The 15,485-nt window shown below is 40.0% G+C and overlaps 1 protein-coding gene across 1 annotated transcript in view; it reads right to left on the bottom strand.

Moving 5' to 3' along the window:
• CDH7 (cadherin 7) overlaps nt 1–15,485 on the bottom strand; it is a 100,362-nt gene that overhangs the window by 7,405 nt on the left and 77,472 nt on the right. Inside the window, exons 6-10 of the mRNA XM_065399412.1 lie at nt 11,859–12,112; nt 7,304–7,440; nt 5,965–6,086; nt 3,536–3,653; nt 355–606 (exon numbers count right to left, since the gene is read on the bottom strand). Of these exons, the coding sequence (XP_065255484.1) occupies nt 355–606; nt 3,536–3,653; nt 5,965–6,086; nt 7,304–7,440; nt 11,859–12,112 (883 nt within the window). The remainder of the gene's footprint in view (nt 1–354; nt 607–3,535; nt 3,654–5,964; nt 6,087–7,303; nt 7,441–11,858; nt 12,113–15,485) is intronic.

The raw sequence follows: 15,485 nt of genomic DNA, 5'->3' as shown, positions 1-15,485 counted from the left end.
ATTCAGTAAGTAATGTGAACACTACCAGCTATATTATGTTCAACAAGAGAGAGACTTCCATAAATGCATTTTTTCACCTGCAATATCTATCTATAACTATTGTATCAGTTGCAACTGATATTACTCCTTCTACCATTACTTTCTGGCAGATTACCTTTCACATTATTTACCCAAATTTGAATAGCCAAACTAAATGGCTTTGTATGGCTCATGTTATAAAATGCCTCTGTTGCTGGATTATTATTTTTCTTGCCTAAAGAAAACTGAGGATATAAACAATAAACAAGGTTTGTTTGTTTGTTTGTTGTTACTACTGTACTTTGGGTGTAAATGAACAAAACACCAAGGACATACCTAATAATGTCAGTACACAAGCAAGTATTGCTATAAGTGCGCCAGTGCTAAGTCCTGCAGGCAAGATGTAAGCTTCTGCATTGCATGTTTGGGCTATGCCGTCGGCATCACAGTCACACACTCTGATAGTGAGGGTATTGGTGCTACTAAGTGAAGGCGAGCCACTGTCCACAATGAATATTGGCAAGTAGAAAACAGACTGTTCCTGTCTCCGGAATCCATTTCTCCTGGTTAGCACAGACGCGGTGTTGTCTAGAGGAAGAAAAAGACAAGTGTAAGACACTCAGAATTTCTAGAGGAATAGTCCACAAGTAAAAATGCATTTTTTTTTCTGTCTGATGGACTTTAAGTTTTATATTATTTTATTAACTTCTATTTCCTGGCCATCCCCCATAAAGTGCTGCAATGATATGATCTGCTTGAGATTCTAGTTCTAGCTCATGGAAAAACCATTAAGGCCTGTATTTACCAGTAAGGCTTATGTTGGAATTGTGGAGGCCTATAAACTTTAGTCACACTTGCAGTGCCACATTCATGAAGCAAAATCTCAGAAGGGGTGGGGCACAGTAAATGAGATGAAAAAGTTTGCACTTCACTTATTACTTTAAGTAGCTATACAGTGTATCAACACACATTTCACTTCTAATTTTACAGGCTCTGTTTCCCCACCCTAAATGTGCATTGATATTAATGGAAGTTAGATTCACACAGGAAGAGGAGAAGAGGAGAATAAGCCTCAGAAATCCACATTGTCACAGCTTGGGTCACTGTGTATGACTACCAAAAAAAAAATTAAAAAAATAAAATAAAAAGCATGGCAACCGCACACACAAACACATATTTGTGTGTGCAAATGCACAATTAGGTAATAGCACATCTAATTATTTGTCTGCATGCACAAAGACCCATTAGTGTACACAAATAATGCAAGAATCTGCACGTATAATGGGAGACTGCACTTGTTTCAGGCTTACCCGGTGTACAGGAGTTTAAAATTGACCTGGAAATGACAATTAGTTTATATATTCAAGGTCACAAGTGAGCTCCTCAAAATGGTGCACCTAGTGGCTTAAAGACATATGCAATGGAACCAATCACTTCAAAATCCATAATCACATCTCAGGTATCTTTCATAAGAAAATAAAAAGCTATATAGCCTCTAGTGACAATAAAATAGTAGAATAGCTGAGATTTAATTAACAGCTCACAAGCACCCAAAGATAGGTTTTAAAAACTTTATTAAGCTGCTCAAATAGATATGGCGGTCACAACTGATTTGTAATGTTTAGTACTATGTTTTAAAAGATATAAATAATAATTTTGCCTCCTGAAGAAAGACAGTGAGAAATGACTATTTGCTGATGGTTCCTGACTGCACTCAACAAATGAATGGATAATAAAGAATCAAACCTGTATATTTGGCAGGTATTTAAATTTTAAAATATTTTTTATTAAACATGTTTTAAAATATATTAAAACTGAATAGTGTATTAGTGACTTCTTTTGTGACTTTTTCTTTTTCTTCCCCATTTTAAAGTTTCAGTAGTTCAGAATAACACATAATTAATTTACTTTTCCTAATAAAGAGTAAAATGAACACTTTGTGATCGGTAAATACTTGTACCCATGCTTAACTGTTCCACTGAATTCAACAAGGCCACCAACATACTTAAACTTAAGCATATGCTTAAGTGCTTTGCTGAATTGGAGCTTAAAAGCCCAGATGTTCCAAAACTGATGCACAGAAGTGTGTGAGTTTGTGCAAATCCTGACATGCAGGGATTATTGTCCCTCTGTGGTACATATGAAAAAGTACATATACGCTTTTGCACACACCCATTAGAAAATTATTTCTGAGCGCACAAGTCTGGTAAGGACAAAGTTAAATAATCAAAAAGGGACAACTTCTGCCCTTACTTACACCTCTGTTGACTTTATTGCTGTGGCATGGGGTGTATTGATTTAGATTGTATGTTCTCTGGGGAAGAGAGTGTATTTTTACAATATTATGGTACTTAGCACAATGTGTCCCAGAATCCTGGCTAGAATCTCAGAGGGCTAATGTATTCTAAGTAATAATATTAATAATAATAAATGCATTTGAGTCTTTAAGTCATGATCTAGAAAATCACTTCAGCATATGCTTACTTGACTTCACTATTATTGTTCATATAAGTAAAGTTAAGCACATTGGAAAAACAAACTGTGGACAGCTGAATAAAGTTCTTTATCAACAGACTGATTTTTTGTATTGTGGTCCAGGAAAGACACTTCATTTCATTTTATATTTAGTTTGTATTCTTATTTTTATTCGGGACAAAAGGTGAATCAAAGTGTGGATATAGTTTGAAAAATAGTCCATAAAAATAGTGCCTTTTCACTCAACTTATGTTTAATCATTTATTTTATTAACAAGAGCAAGTTTTTTACTCCATTTCACATTGCAGAGCAAATAGAGGAGTGCAGCAGGGAGATGGGGGTCTATTTTATTCTATTTGCTTCAACCATTAGCTAAGCAGACTGACAATGTCCAGCTGCCATACATATACAGCAACTAATGAGAACGCCAATTAGGAGTGTGTTCTCATCTCTTTTCACCAGTGGGAATGTGATGCCAATGATGGTCCTTTGTGTAGATCTTTGGGGAAATACAGTCCTAGAAAGTATGTGTAAATATTGTAGGTAGCCTAAAAAATGAGCACTCAGCCTTCACCTCCAAAAACATCATTCAGTTGCTGAAAAGGTGGAGGTTTTTTTCCAAAGGAATTCACATTTTGCCATGTCTTTGGGGCTCATTTCTTTATGCCCTGAGTTATATTAATAAAACATGAGGCCCAGGACATTTTTCAGTCACTGCCCCCAAAGTAAAATCTAATTTGGATAAAGACCTATAAATACAGAAAAAAAAGTGAAAAAAGGCATTTGGGGGGAAAAAAAAGATTTGAAGCCCTGCTGTTTAGCTCAAGGCTCAAAATGATTTAAATAACAGTTTCTTCCTCTTGACAGATAATCTCTAGATAAAAGTTACTTTGCGGGGCTGATTGCTCTTTAATTAATGTCCTCACTGGCAGGGAAGTTTGCCTAAATGATAATCACCATGTTTCTGAAAAAAGGGTGGTGGTCACCTAAGGCACCTAAGTCAGTGCTCACCTAAGGCACCCAACCACATTTATATTTTTACCTTTGTTGTCTTGCAGAGTAAAGTTGTGGTTATTTGCTGCTTCTGCTGTCAAACTGAAGTAGAACTGGTGACCGCTGGGTGGGTCATCTTTATCAACAGCACTGATTTTCTGGATTACCTGAAACAAGAGAGTTAGTTTGAAGTTATACTGGGTTTTATATTTTATATAATACAAAGAAGTATATACACACATGCCCTATACATACAGTGCTCATGGTCAAGTGATAAATTGCATTTGTCATGCACCTTCAGCCACCTGACTTCCGTTCTGCCCCCTAACACCTTGTTCTAACATTTCAACCTCGTAAGCAATTTTAGACACCATTAACTTTCGTCTCCCATCTCCCCACTGAAAACGGTTCAAGATAAATACTTTTCCTTTCCTTCCTCTACCCCAATCTGCACTGGCCTGAGGCACTATGTGGCCAGTATTCATCCAATGACAGGTTAAGTTCTACTACATCACCACTCATTAAGGCTAGGAATAAGAGTTTTATAGTGTTGGAAAGGGGACACCTTATGTGTGAAAATAACAGTGGATATAATCTAGCACTAGAGAGAGAGAGACAAGCCTCTCACAGTTATTTGTGGGTGCAATTAATGTCACATTGTGTCTGCAAACCACAGGTGTAAAAGTAAAGGCCAGATTTTAGAGTTAATTAAGGATGAATAAAACAGAATTGAGTATTAATTTAATCAACATATTCTGAAACATGACAAACCATACAAAATATAACAGACTAGACCAGGGGTCGGCAACCTTTGGCACACGGCCCGCCAGGGTGCTTACCCTGGCGGGCCAGGGCAGTTTGTTTACCTGCCGCGTTCGCAGGTTAGGCCAATCGCGGCTCCCAGTGGCCACAGTTCGCTGCTCTAAGCCAATGGGGGTGGTGGGAAACGGCAGTCAGCACATCCCTCGGCCCATGCCGCTTCCCGCAGCCCCCATTGGCCTGGAGCGGCGAACCACGGCCAGTGGGAGCCGTGATCGGCCAAACCTGCAGACGCGGCAGATAAACAAACTGGCCCGGCCCGCCAGGGTGCTTACCCTGGCGAGCCGCGTGCCAAAGGTTGCCGATCCCTGGACTAGACCACTGGTGAGCAACATGCAGCTCATCAGGGTAATCTGATTGCGGGCCACGAGACATTTTGCTGCCGTTGACCGTCTGCAGGCCCAGCCCCCGGCAGCTTCCAGTGGCCGTGGTTCGCCATTTCCAGCTAATGGGAGCTGCAGGAAGCGGCGGGCCGCAGGGACGTGCTGGCCACCGCTTCCTGCAGTGCCCATTGGCTGGGAATGGTGAACCACGGCCACTAGGAGCTGCAGGGGGTGTGTGGATGGTCAATGTCAGCAAAATGTCTCGCGGCCCGCAATCAGATTATCTTGATAGGCTGCATGCGGCCCGCGGGCCACAGGTTGCCCACCACTGGACTAGATTCATGTCTGTGATGTTTATAATTTATATGTGGTCATGAGTGTCTGGAATAATTGTTTAGAGCCAGGGACAGTGTGGGCAGATACTTATATGCAACTTGGTCAGTCCATCTTAATTCTCATGGCTTACAAGACCCCCGCTGGTCCAGTTCTAGGTTTCTTTTGAGCAAATGTAGCTAATCATGCTAATTCATGTTGTAATTTTAAATTTTGTTGTAATTGTGAAAAATGGACAGAACAGTGATGTCTTTCATGAAAGAGGTGGAAGGCTGAGACTCTGGGAGATAGCACAGAGGTGGAAATCCTCCATGCAGAGGGCCATTGCATCCAGGGCGGTGCATGGATGCTGTGAATTTCAGGAATAAAACTGCCTCCACTTTCCTAGGGGGTGAGAGGTTGGAGCAATGTGAATGCTCTTTGGGTCTCTTTGAGTCTGATTTTCAGAGGTACCAAGGACGAACAACTCCTGTTGAAGTCAATGTGTGCAAGGGGTGCTCAGAACCTCTGAAAGTCAGGCCTTGTGAGGGAAACCTTGTGCAAGTTCTAATACAAGAGAACCGTCACAGGGGATATTGTGGCCCTTGGACCTTTCTTTCCTAACTCAGCCAAACTTGTGCCACCCACATTTAAGTTTTAGGAGTGCTAGAGGATATAGGACTCAGTCATGTGAAGTGCTGAGCACTCTTACTTCGTAGTGGGAATTAAGGGTGCTCACCGCTGCACAGAATCAAGCTCGCATAGCATCATTTTGCTATGCAAGGACATCTGGAGTTTTACACGGCTTCTGCACATCTAATTTCTATTTCTGCAGCTCTTTCACTGTAGCCAGTATGGTAGAGTTTTTAGACTTTGTTTAATATTTGTTTATGCTGCGCAGCCCTTCCAAAGTGTCATTTGTATTGCAATAAGCTGACTGTCTTTTATCTTAAAGCTGGCATCGTTTCAAAAGAAATTACTGCCTAACCAATGTGAATAAACATCTGGAAGTATTGATCTGCACCTGGCCAGGCTGAGCATTTTCACAGACAGTGGTCTCGTACTCCATGGCAAACTCAGGGGCATTGTCATTGATGTCAAGGATAGTGATGGCCACATATCCTCTCCCAATCTGTGCTGGGTTCTCTGTGCAAAACAAACAAAGACATAAACAAACACATAAACAAAGATCCTTTACAAGTTTTTTTTTTTTTGGATCAATATGCCTTTCATTTGCATTTTTTCTTGTGCACAAACCTGTCAAAATGAATTAAAATACCCCCTAGAAACATAATGTAAAATAAACTCTAGGGTAGAAATCCTGGCCTTTTTTCAGACAATGGGAGTTTTGCCATTTACTTCAGTGGGACCGTATTTCACCGTAGGGGTCAAATTCAAATTCCAATGTATAAACCTCAGGAGCAAAAAGTCCCTGGGGTGATGGGAATAAGGTGACATAAAAACCCTGCCACCTCCTGTGGGCTCACAGCCAGTCAGCATAGTACCATTCACCTAGGATGGGGCATGATTTGAATGGATATGAGATGCATTTATTCAGTTAATTCCCCTAAGTAATTTAGGGGAACCCATGACAGAATTTATGGCTTCCCTGTAACTGTGGGAAGCATAAGAGAAGTATCATCTACACACCCAAGTCAATCTCCTTGCAATTCCATTACTATTAAGAGTGAATCTAGCTCTAGGAATCTAGCACCTTTACTTGCAGACATGGTGTAATTCTTCTCAAACCTGAATTACATCCCCGAATTAAAGCAATCATGGATTTTAGCAATACGGACCTATACTTTCTACTGGTGTACAGGACAATTGCTAGGGCTAAAGGGGTATTGCACAGTAAACTGATAATCACAGAGTTGAGAGGACATGTGTCTTAATGAATAAAAGACCTGTCTGCAATGAGACAGGTCTAAATGACTGCACAAGGTGTGAGGCAGAGCAGGTGTTAGGTCTTTATCTATCTGATAAGAAGATATACCTATCTCATAGAGCTGGAAGGGACCTTGAAAGGTCATCAAATCCAGCCCCCTGCCTTCACTAGCAGGACCAAGTACTGATTTTTGCCCCAGATCCCTAAATGGTCCCCTCAAGGACTGAACTCACGACTCTGGGTTTAGCAGGCCAATGCTCAAACCACTGAGCTATCCCTACTCCCTATTTAGCTATCTAACTATCTATCTATCTATCCCTTATTTACAACACAGTCCTCATCACATTATCTATCGTAAGATCAGGTATATAGGTCTAAATTTTCATATTTTTATTCAATGCCATCAAGCAATTATTATAACTGAACCTGTAGCTTGTGTTCCTTCTGTGTATAAAACCTTTAAATTGTAACTTACGACTCTCCATAGCCAAGACAGTGATGTTATGAACAGCATTAGTTTCTCTATCCAAAGACTTGGCAGTTGTAATGACTCCACTGTTGGCATCAATATTGAAATATCTCTCCAGGTCTGTGTTTCGGTCGATTGAGTACCTAGGTGAAAGTTTAAAGAAAACTTTTGATTTATGTTCAACTATAGTTTGTTAAAATGTTTCACTAATTTCTCACTAGATAGAGAGAGCACTCATTGTTTCCCCCTTTTTGGACTCTTTTTGTCCAATATCGCTCAGGTTTCCTGGAAGAAGCAAAGCTGTATATGCAGCCTCTCGATGCTACAAAGTGAACTGTGTTGAGAGATGCTGGCTCTGTTCCCATACACAATGCCTTCTTAAATGAGGTTACAGGTATTGCCTTCTCTTTTCTTACTTTCCTCCTTAAGGTAGCCATTCATTTATTCATGGAATAGCATATTCCTGAACCCAACCTAATGTGAATCACAATTGGAAGCTTGCCACAGGGCTGTATCAAATTCATGCAGCTCCCAGCAGAGCTGGCACTGAGAGGAACAGAACTTCTGTCAATAGTGGAAGAGCTCCTGTCTTCTCTGTGCTACAAGGCTGGGGAAAAAATGCTTGGAGGAGTTCAGGGGATTACATGTTTGACTGCCAGCTCCTGGTGCTTTATTGTCATTAGACAAACACATTGAGTTTCTTGGCTTAACATATTGTTTGCTAGGAAGGGGGAGACAGCTCAGCAACAAACAGAAAACAACACAGAGGAAAGGGAGAACCTGTCCACTGTTTACTTTTCCTGTGTGAAAATGGGAGATGGGATTATGCAGTTTTAGGTTTACTAACAATGACCCCTTGACATACCATTCTTATTTACTACTCAGTGTGAGTTAAAGAATCATCATCTGGCCAGATGTTATAATTACTGCCGTAACAATGCAACTACTTCACTTTTGGTATACTACTGATCAAACCTTTTAAAAATGTGGAAGGTCAAATTACAGTAGCTATCTCAAAGAGATCACTTCCCAGATATAATGACCATATACCATTATGCATTTGTACTATATTGTACTATGCCAGTTTGTTCTGCGCTGTACTGCATTGCTTTCATCTGTCCCTTTAGACTGCAAGTTGTCTGGAGCAGAGACTTGTTATACACTTGGTGTTGCTTTACTGTATAATATTATGTACTGCGGGTGCTACGTCAACAGAAGCACTAATGAAAACTTTTTGGCTTTCATCATTTAGAACTTCCCCTCTCTCATCAGCAAACACTCCTTTTTATTTTATTGTATTTCCTGTCTTTTCTATTTCAATTTTTCCTTTTCTCCATGCCAGAACTGCTGTGTATTTGGTCAGCAGTGCTCATCAACTGTTTCATGGCTGGCATGTTATCCCTAGAGAGTATGCTGTACCTGTCAGTTTTGCAATGCAGTCAGTCTTGCCCAGCAGCAGGGATTCAGTCCCTTGCCAAACCCCAGGTTTTCCAGTTATTAACACTATCACTGAGCAATCTGATGAGCCAAAGATTTACTGTTTTAAAAACAATGGATTACATAAATTGCAACACATATGTGTAGAACAAGAAGAAAAATGAATGTTCTTTAAACATTCTGAAAAAGAGATTTCCCCTAACACTGACTTACAAGTACTGCATCCATACTCAAATTCTAAAAATCTATTTCAATGTGATTTAATCTTTTAATTCCTTACTATCAATTGTATTTGAAAATTAGTTAGGCAGGTCCTTTGTCAAAGCTATTTCAAACCTCAATAATTCCCATTACCTCTTGAGATAACCCCTGCTTTTCTTACCACATCCTCTATTTTTCTTAGATGTCAAGGTTTAGAAGTGTCTAATCTTATAATCACACTATCCCACCCAAAATTTCAAGACATGTATGTTTCTAGGCAATTCAGTTCTTTAGTCAATATCAATTTTCCTTCTTGGAACATATATTGTTGAAATAATCATCTAAACTTCCTAAATGGATCAATATATATATTGATCCATTTAGGAAGTTTATATATATGGTTTATATATATATATGGCTGTTTTATGCTCTTCCAATCCTGGTGAGTCTGATCCTTTATGTAAATTATAGCAGACTCAGGACAGCTTTAATTTATATCAGTGGTTTCTCATGGCGTGATTTTGGCACCCAGGGATTACGATGTCATTGGCACACCCTGGCTATTTCTGTATTGTTTTCTCCAATCACACCCCCTCTGTGGAGCTGAGCTAATAACTGATTTTTTGGTTTACTTGTAATTCTGAAAAACTGAAAAAAAAATGTTTTGGGACAAACTTTCAGAAAATTGAAATATCAAATAATAAAATTTCATTTCCATTTTGAGCAGTATTTAAACATTTTTATTTAATTAATAAAATTAAAGGAAATTTCAAGAGGAAAACTCATTTTGAATAGAAAAATAAAAAAAAGTGTTTTAAATGTTGAAACAAAATGTTTCAAAGAAAGGGTGGTGGAGTTTTTTTTACACAAACAATCTGGTGAAACTGAAATGAATAAGTGAACCATTTTGATGTCGCTGAATCTGCTTTTTTTTGCAGAAAAAAGTTTTATCTGAAAAATTTTGGCTTGCTCTACCCTTGAGTCCTACACAACCTTGAGATGCCTGGAGAGATCATCAAGATGCCAATTAAGCTAGTTTTATAGCTGCTTTGTGCTGCTGGAGTGGTGCAAATTGTCAAAAGTGAGATCAAGAATTTGACCGTCACCTTTTTACAGGAAAAAAAGAGTACAGTAAGGATAGATTGTGTATAGATGGAAGTTGGAACTAACACTAACCCTTGCAGTTCTGCTAAAACCAAATTTTATAAACCAGATGCTAACAACACTGCCAGAAAACACTGCCATGGCAGAGAGAGCTTAGTGAAGATAAATTTCAGAAGTAAATCCATGCCAACTCATCCATCTAGTACTTGTTTGTACATGTATTTTGAATCTGTTGCTAATCTATATTGAGAAAGAGAGAACACATATATCACCTCTTCAAGTGAGATACATGCTTTATTTTTACATATTAGGGTTGCTGCATTGTAAATTACAGAGCCACAACACAGTGACAAAATCACTTTTAACAAGTGTAAATAAAAATTAGATAACAGAAACGGTGAAATAATTAATTAGCACCATATAAGGTTTTCAGTGCGTATGCCAAATGAATAATATTAACAATAATAACACTTAACAGCAACTTTCTCTTAAATAAATTGCCCTATTTTCCACGGACCTTGAATAGGTTAGAATTTCTGTGGGACAGAAATATTATATAAAACTTTTATTTATACTGTCTGTATCCTGTGGATATCATTCTGACATCTAGTATTAACACCTATACAGTACTTAGAAAACGAATTACAGTGATCTGGTTGTGTTTTAATTTATGTGATCATTTTCTGTCCCTCTCTCCCCACACAACCACAAACATAAAATTCACTCTTTTTATATGCGGCTCCTTGTCATATGCTCATAATACTTGGATCCCAAGCATGATATTATGGAGGAATGGCAGATTCTCCACCTAAACATGCACAGAGAAGGGAAATACCTGAAATAGATTTTTCATTCCCTCCTTCGTACGAGGGAAATGTGATCACATCTTTTCCTGTGGTGATGGCAGATATTTGACCTCAGTGGGACCAGTAAAAGGCACACAGCCAACGTATCTGAGCCATCCTCTTTATCCTGTGTAGGACACCATTATACTTATTGTAACCCCCTGCTGAGTCTTCATTGCCCACATGCAACCAAATATGTTTCTTGACTCTGTCCATTTCTATGATATATGGACAATTCACACTGTGGTGATGATATGGGGAAATAGTTAAAATTGTTTGTGGAACCTCAGGTCCAAGTTTCTGAACTACAATATTAAAATGTTTTTGTTTTTACTCAAGTATCAGAGGGGTAGCCGTGTTAGTCTGAATCTGTAAAAAGCAACAGAGGGTCCTGTGGCACCTTTAAGACTAACAGAAGTATTGGAGCATAAGCTTTCGTGGGTGAATGCCCACTTCATCAGACGCAAGACATATCTTTCACACAAATAGCTATACACATATAATTTGCTAAACAAATGAACCTCCAGTTTGTTCTTCTTGTGAATACAAATTCTGCAACATACACATTATCAATGCATCCAGAAAATTCATCACTTCTTTTTTGTACAGTTTTCTCTGTAATAGGTTTGGTATAATTGATTTAATAGGGACATAAGCTATGGTTTGTGGATTCTTCCCAACCGCCGCTGAACTTGGATAATCAAGTGATTTTTTTGTTTCAGAATCCTGAATATATATATATTTTAAAGAGATTTAAATAAATTGTTTGATCAAAGCTACTGCAACACTGGAGTCAAAATAAGCAAACTTTTCAAACAGCACAGACATATGCCGCAAGGGAAAAAACGAAATAATCCCTTCCGGTACAAATGAATAATCCTGCAATATAGTGGACAAAATGACATCAAAGGACAACATACATACATATGTACGTACGTACGTACATACATACATAAACAAAGCCTTATAATTACCTAACAGGGCTGTTCGAGACATCGGGGTCATGGGCTGCAACTGTTCCAATTATGGTGCCAACCTTTGCTGCTTCAGACACTACCATGGAATACAAACGGGAGGTAAATACAGGGGGCTCATCCACATCCTCCACAATTATTTTCACTGTTGTCATATCGCTAAAGGGTCCCAGACTTTGAAAGCGAGAGTCAACATGCTTATTTGCTGCTTCTATCCTCAGTGTATAGCTTGTCTTAGCTTCGAAATCCAGCTCCTAGAAAGAGAAAGTTATTTTGAAATTTAATTACTAATTAAAGAGATGGTGCAGCAAAACTCTTTCATTGACAAATGTCAGTATGTATATAAAGAACTTTGCCACTGGTATCCAGGCAGCATTTTTGACTGGCAGATCATAGAAAACTACTGATTTTTACCATTTAGCTTGCCACTATTTGCAGTATCTCCTTCCATCTAATCCAAGATATTTTGATTGACTCCAAGGCTGCCAATTAAATGCTAAAGTTATTTTCCATCAGTGCATTAATTCTGTAGTTATAAAACAACATGCAACTGCCAAGGGAAAGAGCAAAAATTCAACAGGAGAAGCCAGTGCTGCTTAACCAAAATGGAGTGAGAATACAAACCGAAAAACAAAACTTTACCATGTGGTTTTAATGAATCCTTGTTGTAGCATATAAAGGCAAATGAGATGTATTGTCTGAAGGGGATTTTCAAAAATGCCCGGCATTGGCCTACTCTGCTCCTACTGAAGCTGATGGCCAGTGATGATTATTTTTGAAAATCCCTCTCTACGGATGAAATCCCCTTGGTTTCCCAGGACCAGAATTTCACCCAATGTTTTTAATGTGTGTGAATCCTTCATTTTGTGTTATGAATATGTACCATCAATATAATATCACCTTATAATTTCCTTTTCACTGCACTATCTAGGGCTACACGTTTGGCGGAGGGGTTACTCATTAGAAATTCTCATTTAAAAGACTACAACAGTTGGACAGAATTTTGAGACAGTGTTAGAAAGATACTGACCAATGAGATGGTCCAAATGCAGAAGCAGTTTGGATACAGTGCACTGCAGCAAATCAACATCACACTGTATTGTCTGCATCATAGCATATTGCATCTGGATGTAGCCCAGAGAACATTTGATCTAGACTATTTATCAAACAGTCTATGCAAAAGTTGCTTCGCTTGGTTTTGTCTCATTAATATCCACTATATAAATATATTTTTCGCAGACAATTAATACTATATTAGAAGTCAATAAGAAACACACAGCACTCAATATTCCAGACCCAATCATCTTTTCTAGAACACAAGGATATGATTTAGAGAGTAGCCCCCATGAAACTAAAGGACAAATTTGACTGATGCTGATATGACATCCTGCTGCAATAGAAGTCCCTGGAAGAAAGAAGTGAATTAATATCAGTGATATGCCCATACTCTACAATGTAATGTCTCTGGCTACCATGAAGGTCTAAGCCTCATGGAGTCAGGATGCACTGAGTGCCTCGCTACCTTCTACATTACAGAAGTATTCATTTATAGACAACAACGAAGGGACTGAAGCCTTGCTACGTCTGCAGTTTGGTTAATCAGCTACACTTTCAAACTATGTTCATGAGACTATAAATACTTACAGAAAACTGGTTTGATTGTACAGATACTGGAAAAAATTGTTAGCATCTGAAATGCCCTGCCACAATAACCTGCTGATATCTGCAAAACATTTTTATACACACTTGGAGGAACAGTGTTTATGGGAATTATTAGCCAAAACAGAACCAAATCTGCTAACCTGCATACACTGTGGGCCAAGCTCTCCTCTCAGTTACACTGATATATATATATATATATCCAGAGTAAGTCCATCAAAATCAATGATGTTTACATTAATTTTACTGTACAACCTGTAACAGTGTATACACCTGCATAAATAAGAGAAGAATTTGGCTCATTGTGTTCAAAAGGAGCTGAACTTTTCTAAACTCCATGTGGAAGTTCACTGCTTTGCTGAATAGGGATGTGCTTAAGTTATGCACTTAAAGAATTGGTAGGGGAAGTAGAAGTGGGTGGCAACCTGGGTAGCAGTGACCATGGGATGGTCGAGTTCAGGATCCTCACAAAAGGAAAAAAAGGAGAGCAGCACAATAAGGACCCTGGACTTCAGAAAAGCAGACTCTGACTCCCTCAGGGAACTGATGGGCACCCTGGGAGGCTAATATGAGGGGGAAAGGAGTCAAGGACAGATGGCTCTATTTTAAAGAAGCCTTATTGAGGGTGCAGGAACAAATCACCCCGATGTGGAGAAAGAAATGTGGCTTAACAGTGAAATCTGCTGTGAGCTTAAAAAAGGAAGCTTACAAGAAGTGGAAACTTTGGCAGATGACTAGGGAGGAGTATAAAAATATTGCTCTAGCATGCAGGGATGTAATCAGGAAGGCCAAAGCACAAATGGAGTTGCAGCTAGCAAGGGATGTTAAGAGTAACAAGAAGGGTTTCTACAGGTATGTTAGCAACAAGAAGAAGGTCAGGGAAAGTGTGGGACCCTTACTGAATGGGGGCAGGGCCAGTGCTACCATTAAGGCAAACTAGGCGGTTGCCTAGGGCACCAAGATTTGGGGCCGCCAAAAAGCGGTGCCCCCAATTTTTTTTTTACAGTGTTCCTGGGCTGGGCTGCCGGCGGTGCGCTGACACGTGCGGCTCAGACTCCCTCTCCCAGCGCAGCGGCTGCTCCACTTCTCCTACCTCCCAGGCTTGTGGTGCCAATCAGCTGTTTGGCGCCGCAAGCCTGGGAGGGGAGGAGAATTAGAGCGGGGGTGGCGTGCTCGAGGAGGAGGCGGAGCAGAGGTGAGCTGGGGTGGGGAGCTGCCACGGGGGGGGGAGCCTCAGGGCAGGGGGGGGGAGTTGCCGCGGGGTGGGTGCCTCAGGGCGGAGGGCTGCCGCAGGGCTGGGGGGGGGGGAACGCAAGGTAGTAGTTTCGCCTAGGGCGTGAAACTTCCTTGCACTGGCCCTGAATGGGGGAAGCAACCTAGTGACAGATGATGTGGAAAAAGCTGAAGTAGACAATGCTTTTTTTGCCTCTGTCTTCACAGACAAGGTCAGCTCCCAAACTGCTGCACTGGGCAGCACAGTATGGGGAGGAGGTGAGCAGCCCTCAGTGGTGAAAGAACAGGTTAAGGACTATTTAGAAAAGCTGAACATGCACAAGTCCAATCGGCCAGATGCAATGCATCCAATGGTGCTGAGGGAGTTGACTGATGTGATTGCAGAGCCATTGGCCATTATCTTTGAAAACTCATGGAGATCAGGAGAGGTCCCAGACGATTGGAAAAAGGCAAATATAGTGCCCATCTTTTAAAAAGGGAAGGAGGAGAATCCGGGGAACTACAGACCAGTCAGCCTCACGTCTGACCCGGAAAAATCATGGAGCAGGTCCTCAAGAAATCCATTTTGAAGCACTTGGAGGTCAGGACAGTGATTAGGAACAATCAACATGGATTCACCAGGGCAGGACATGCCTAACCAACCTGATTGCCTTCTATGATGAGATAACTGGCTCTGTGGCTATGGAGAAAGCAGTGGACGTGATATATCTTGACTTTTGCAAAGCTTTTGATACG

Source organism: Emys orbicularis, chromosome 2, assembly GCF_028017835.1.
Source record: "Emys orbicularis isolate rEmyOrb1 chromosome 2, rEmyOrb1.hap1, whole genome shotgun sequence".
NCBI lineage: Eukaryota > Metazoa > Chordata > Testudines > Emydidae > Emys > Emys orbicularis.
The sequence above is the reverse complement of the archived record's forward strand: the minus strand, read 5'-3'. Positions and strand labels throughout refer to the sequence as shown.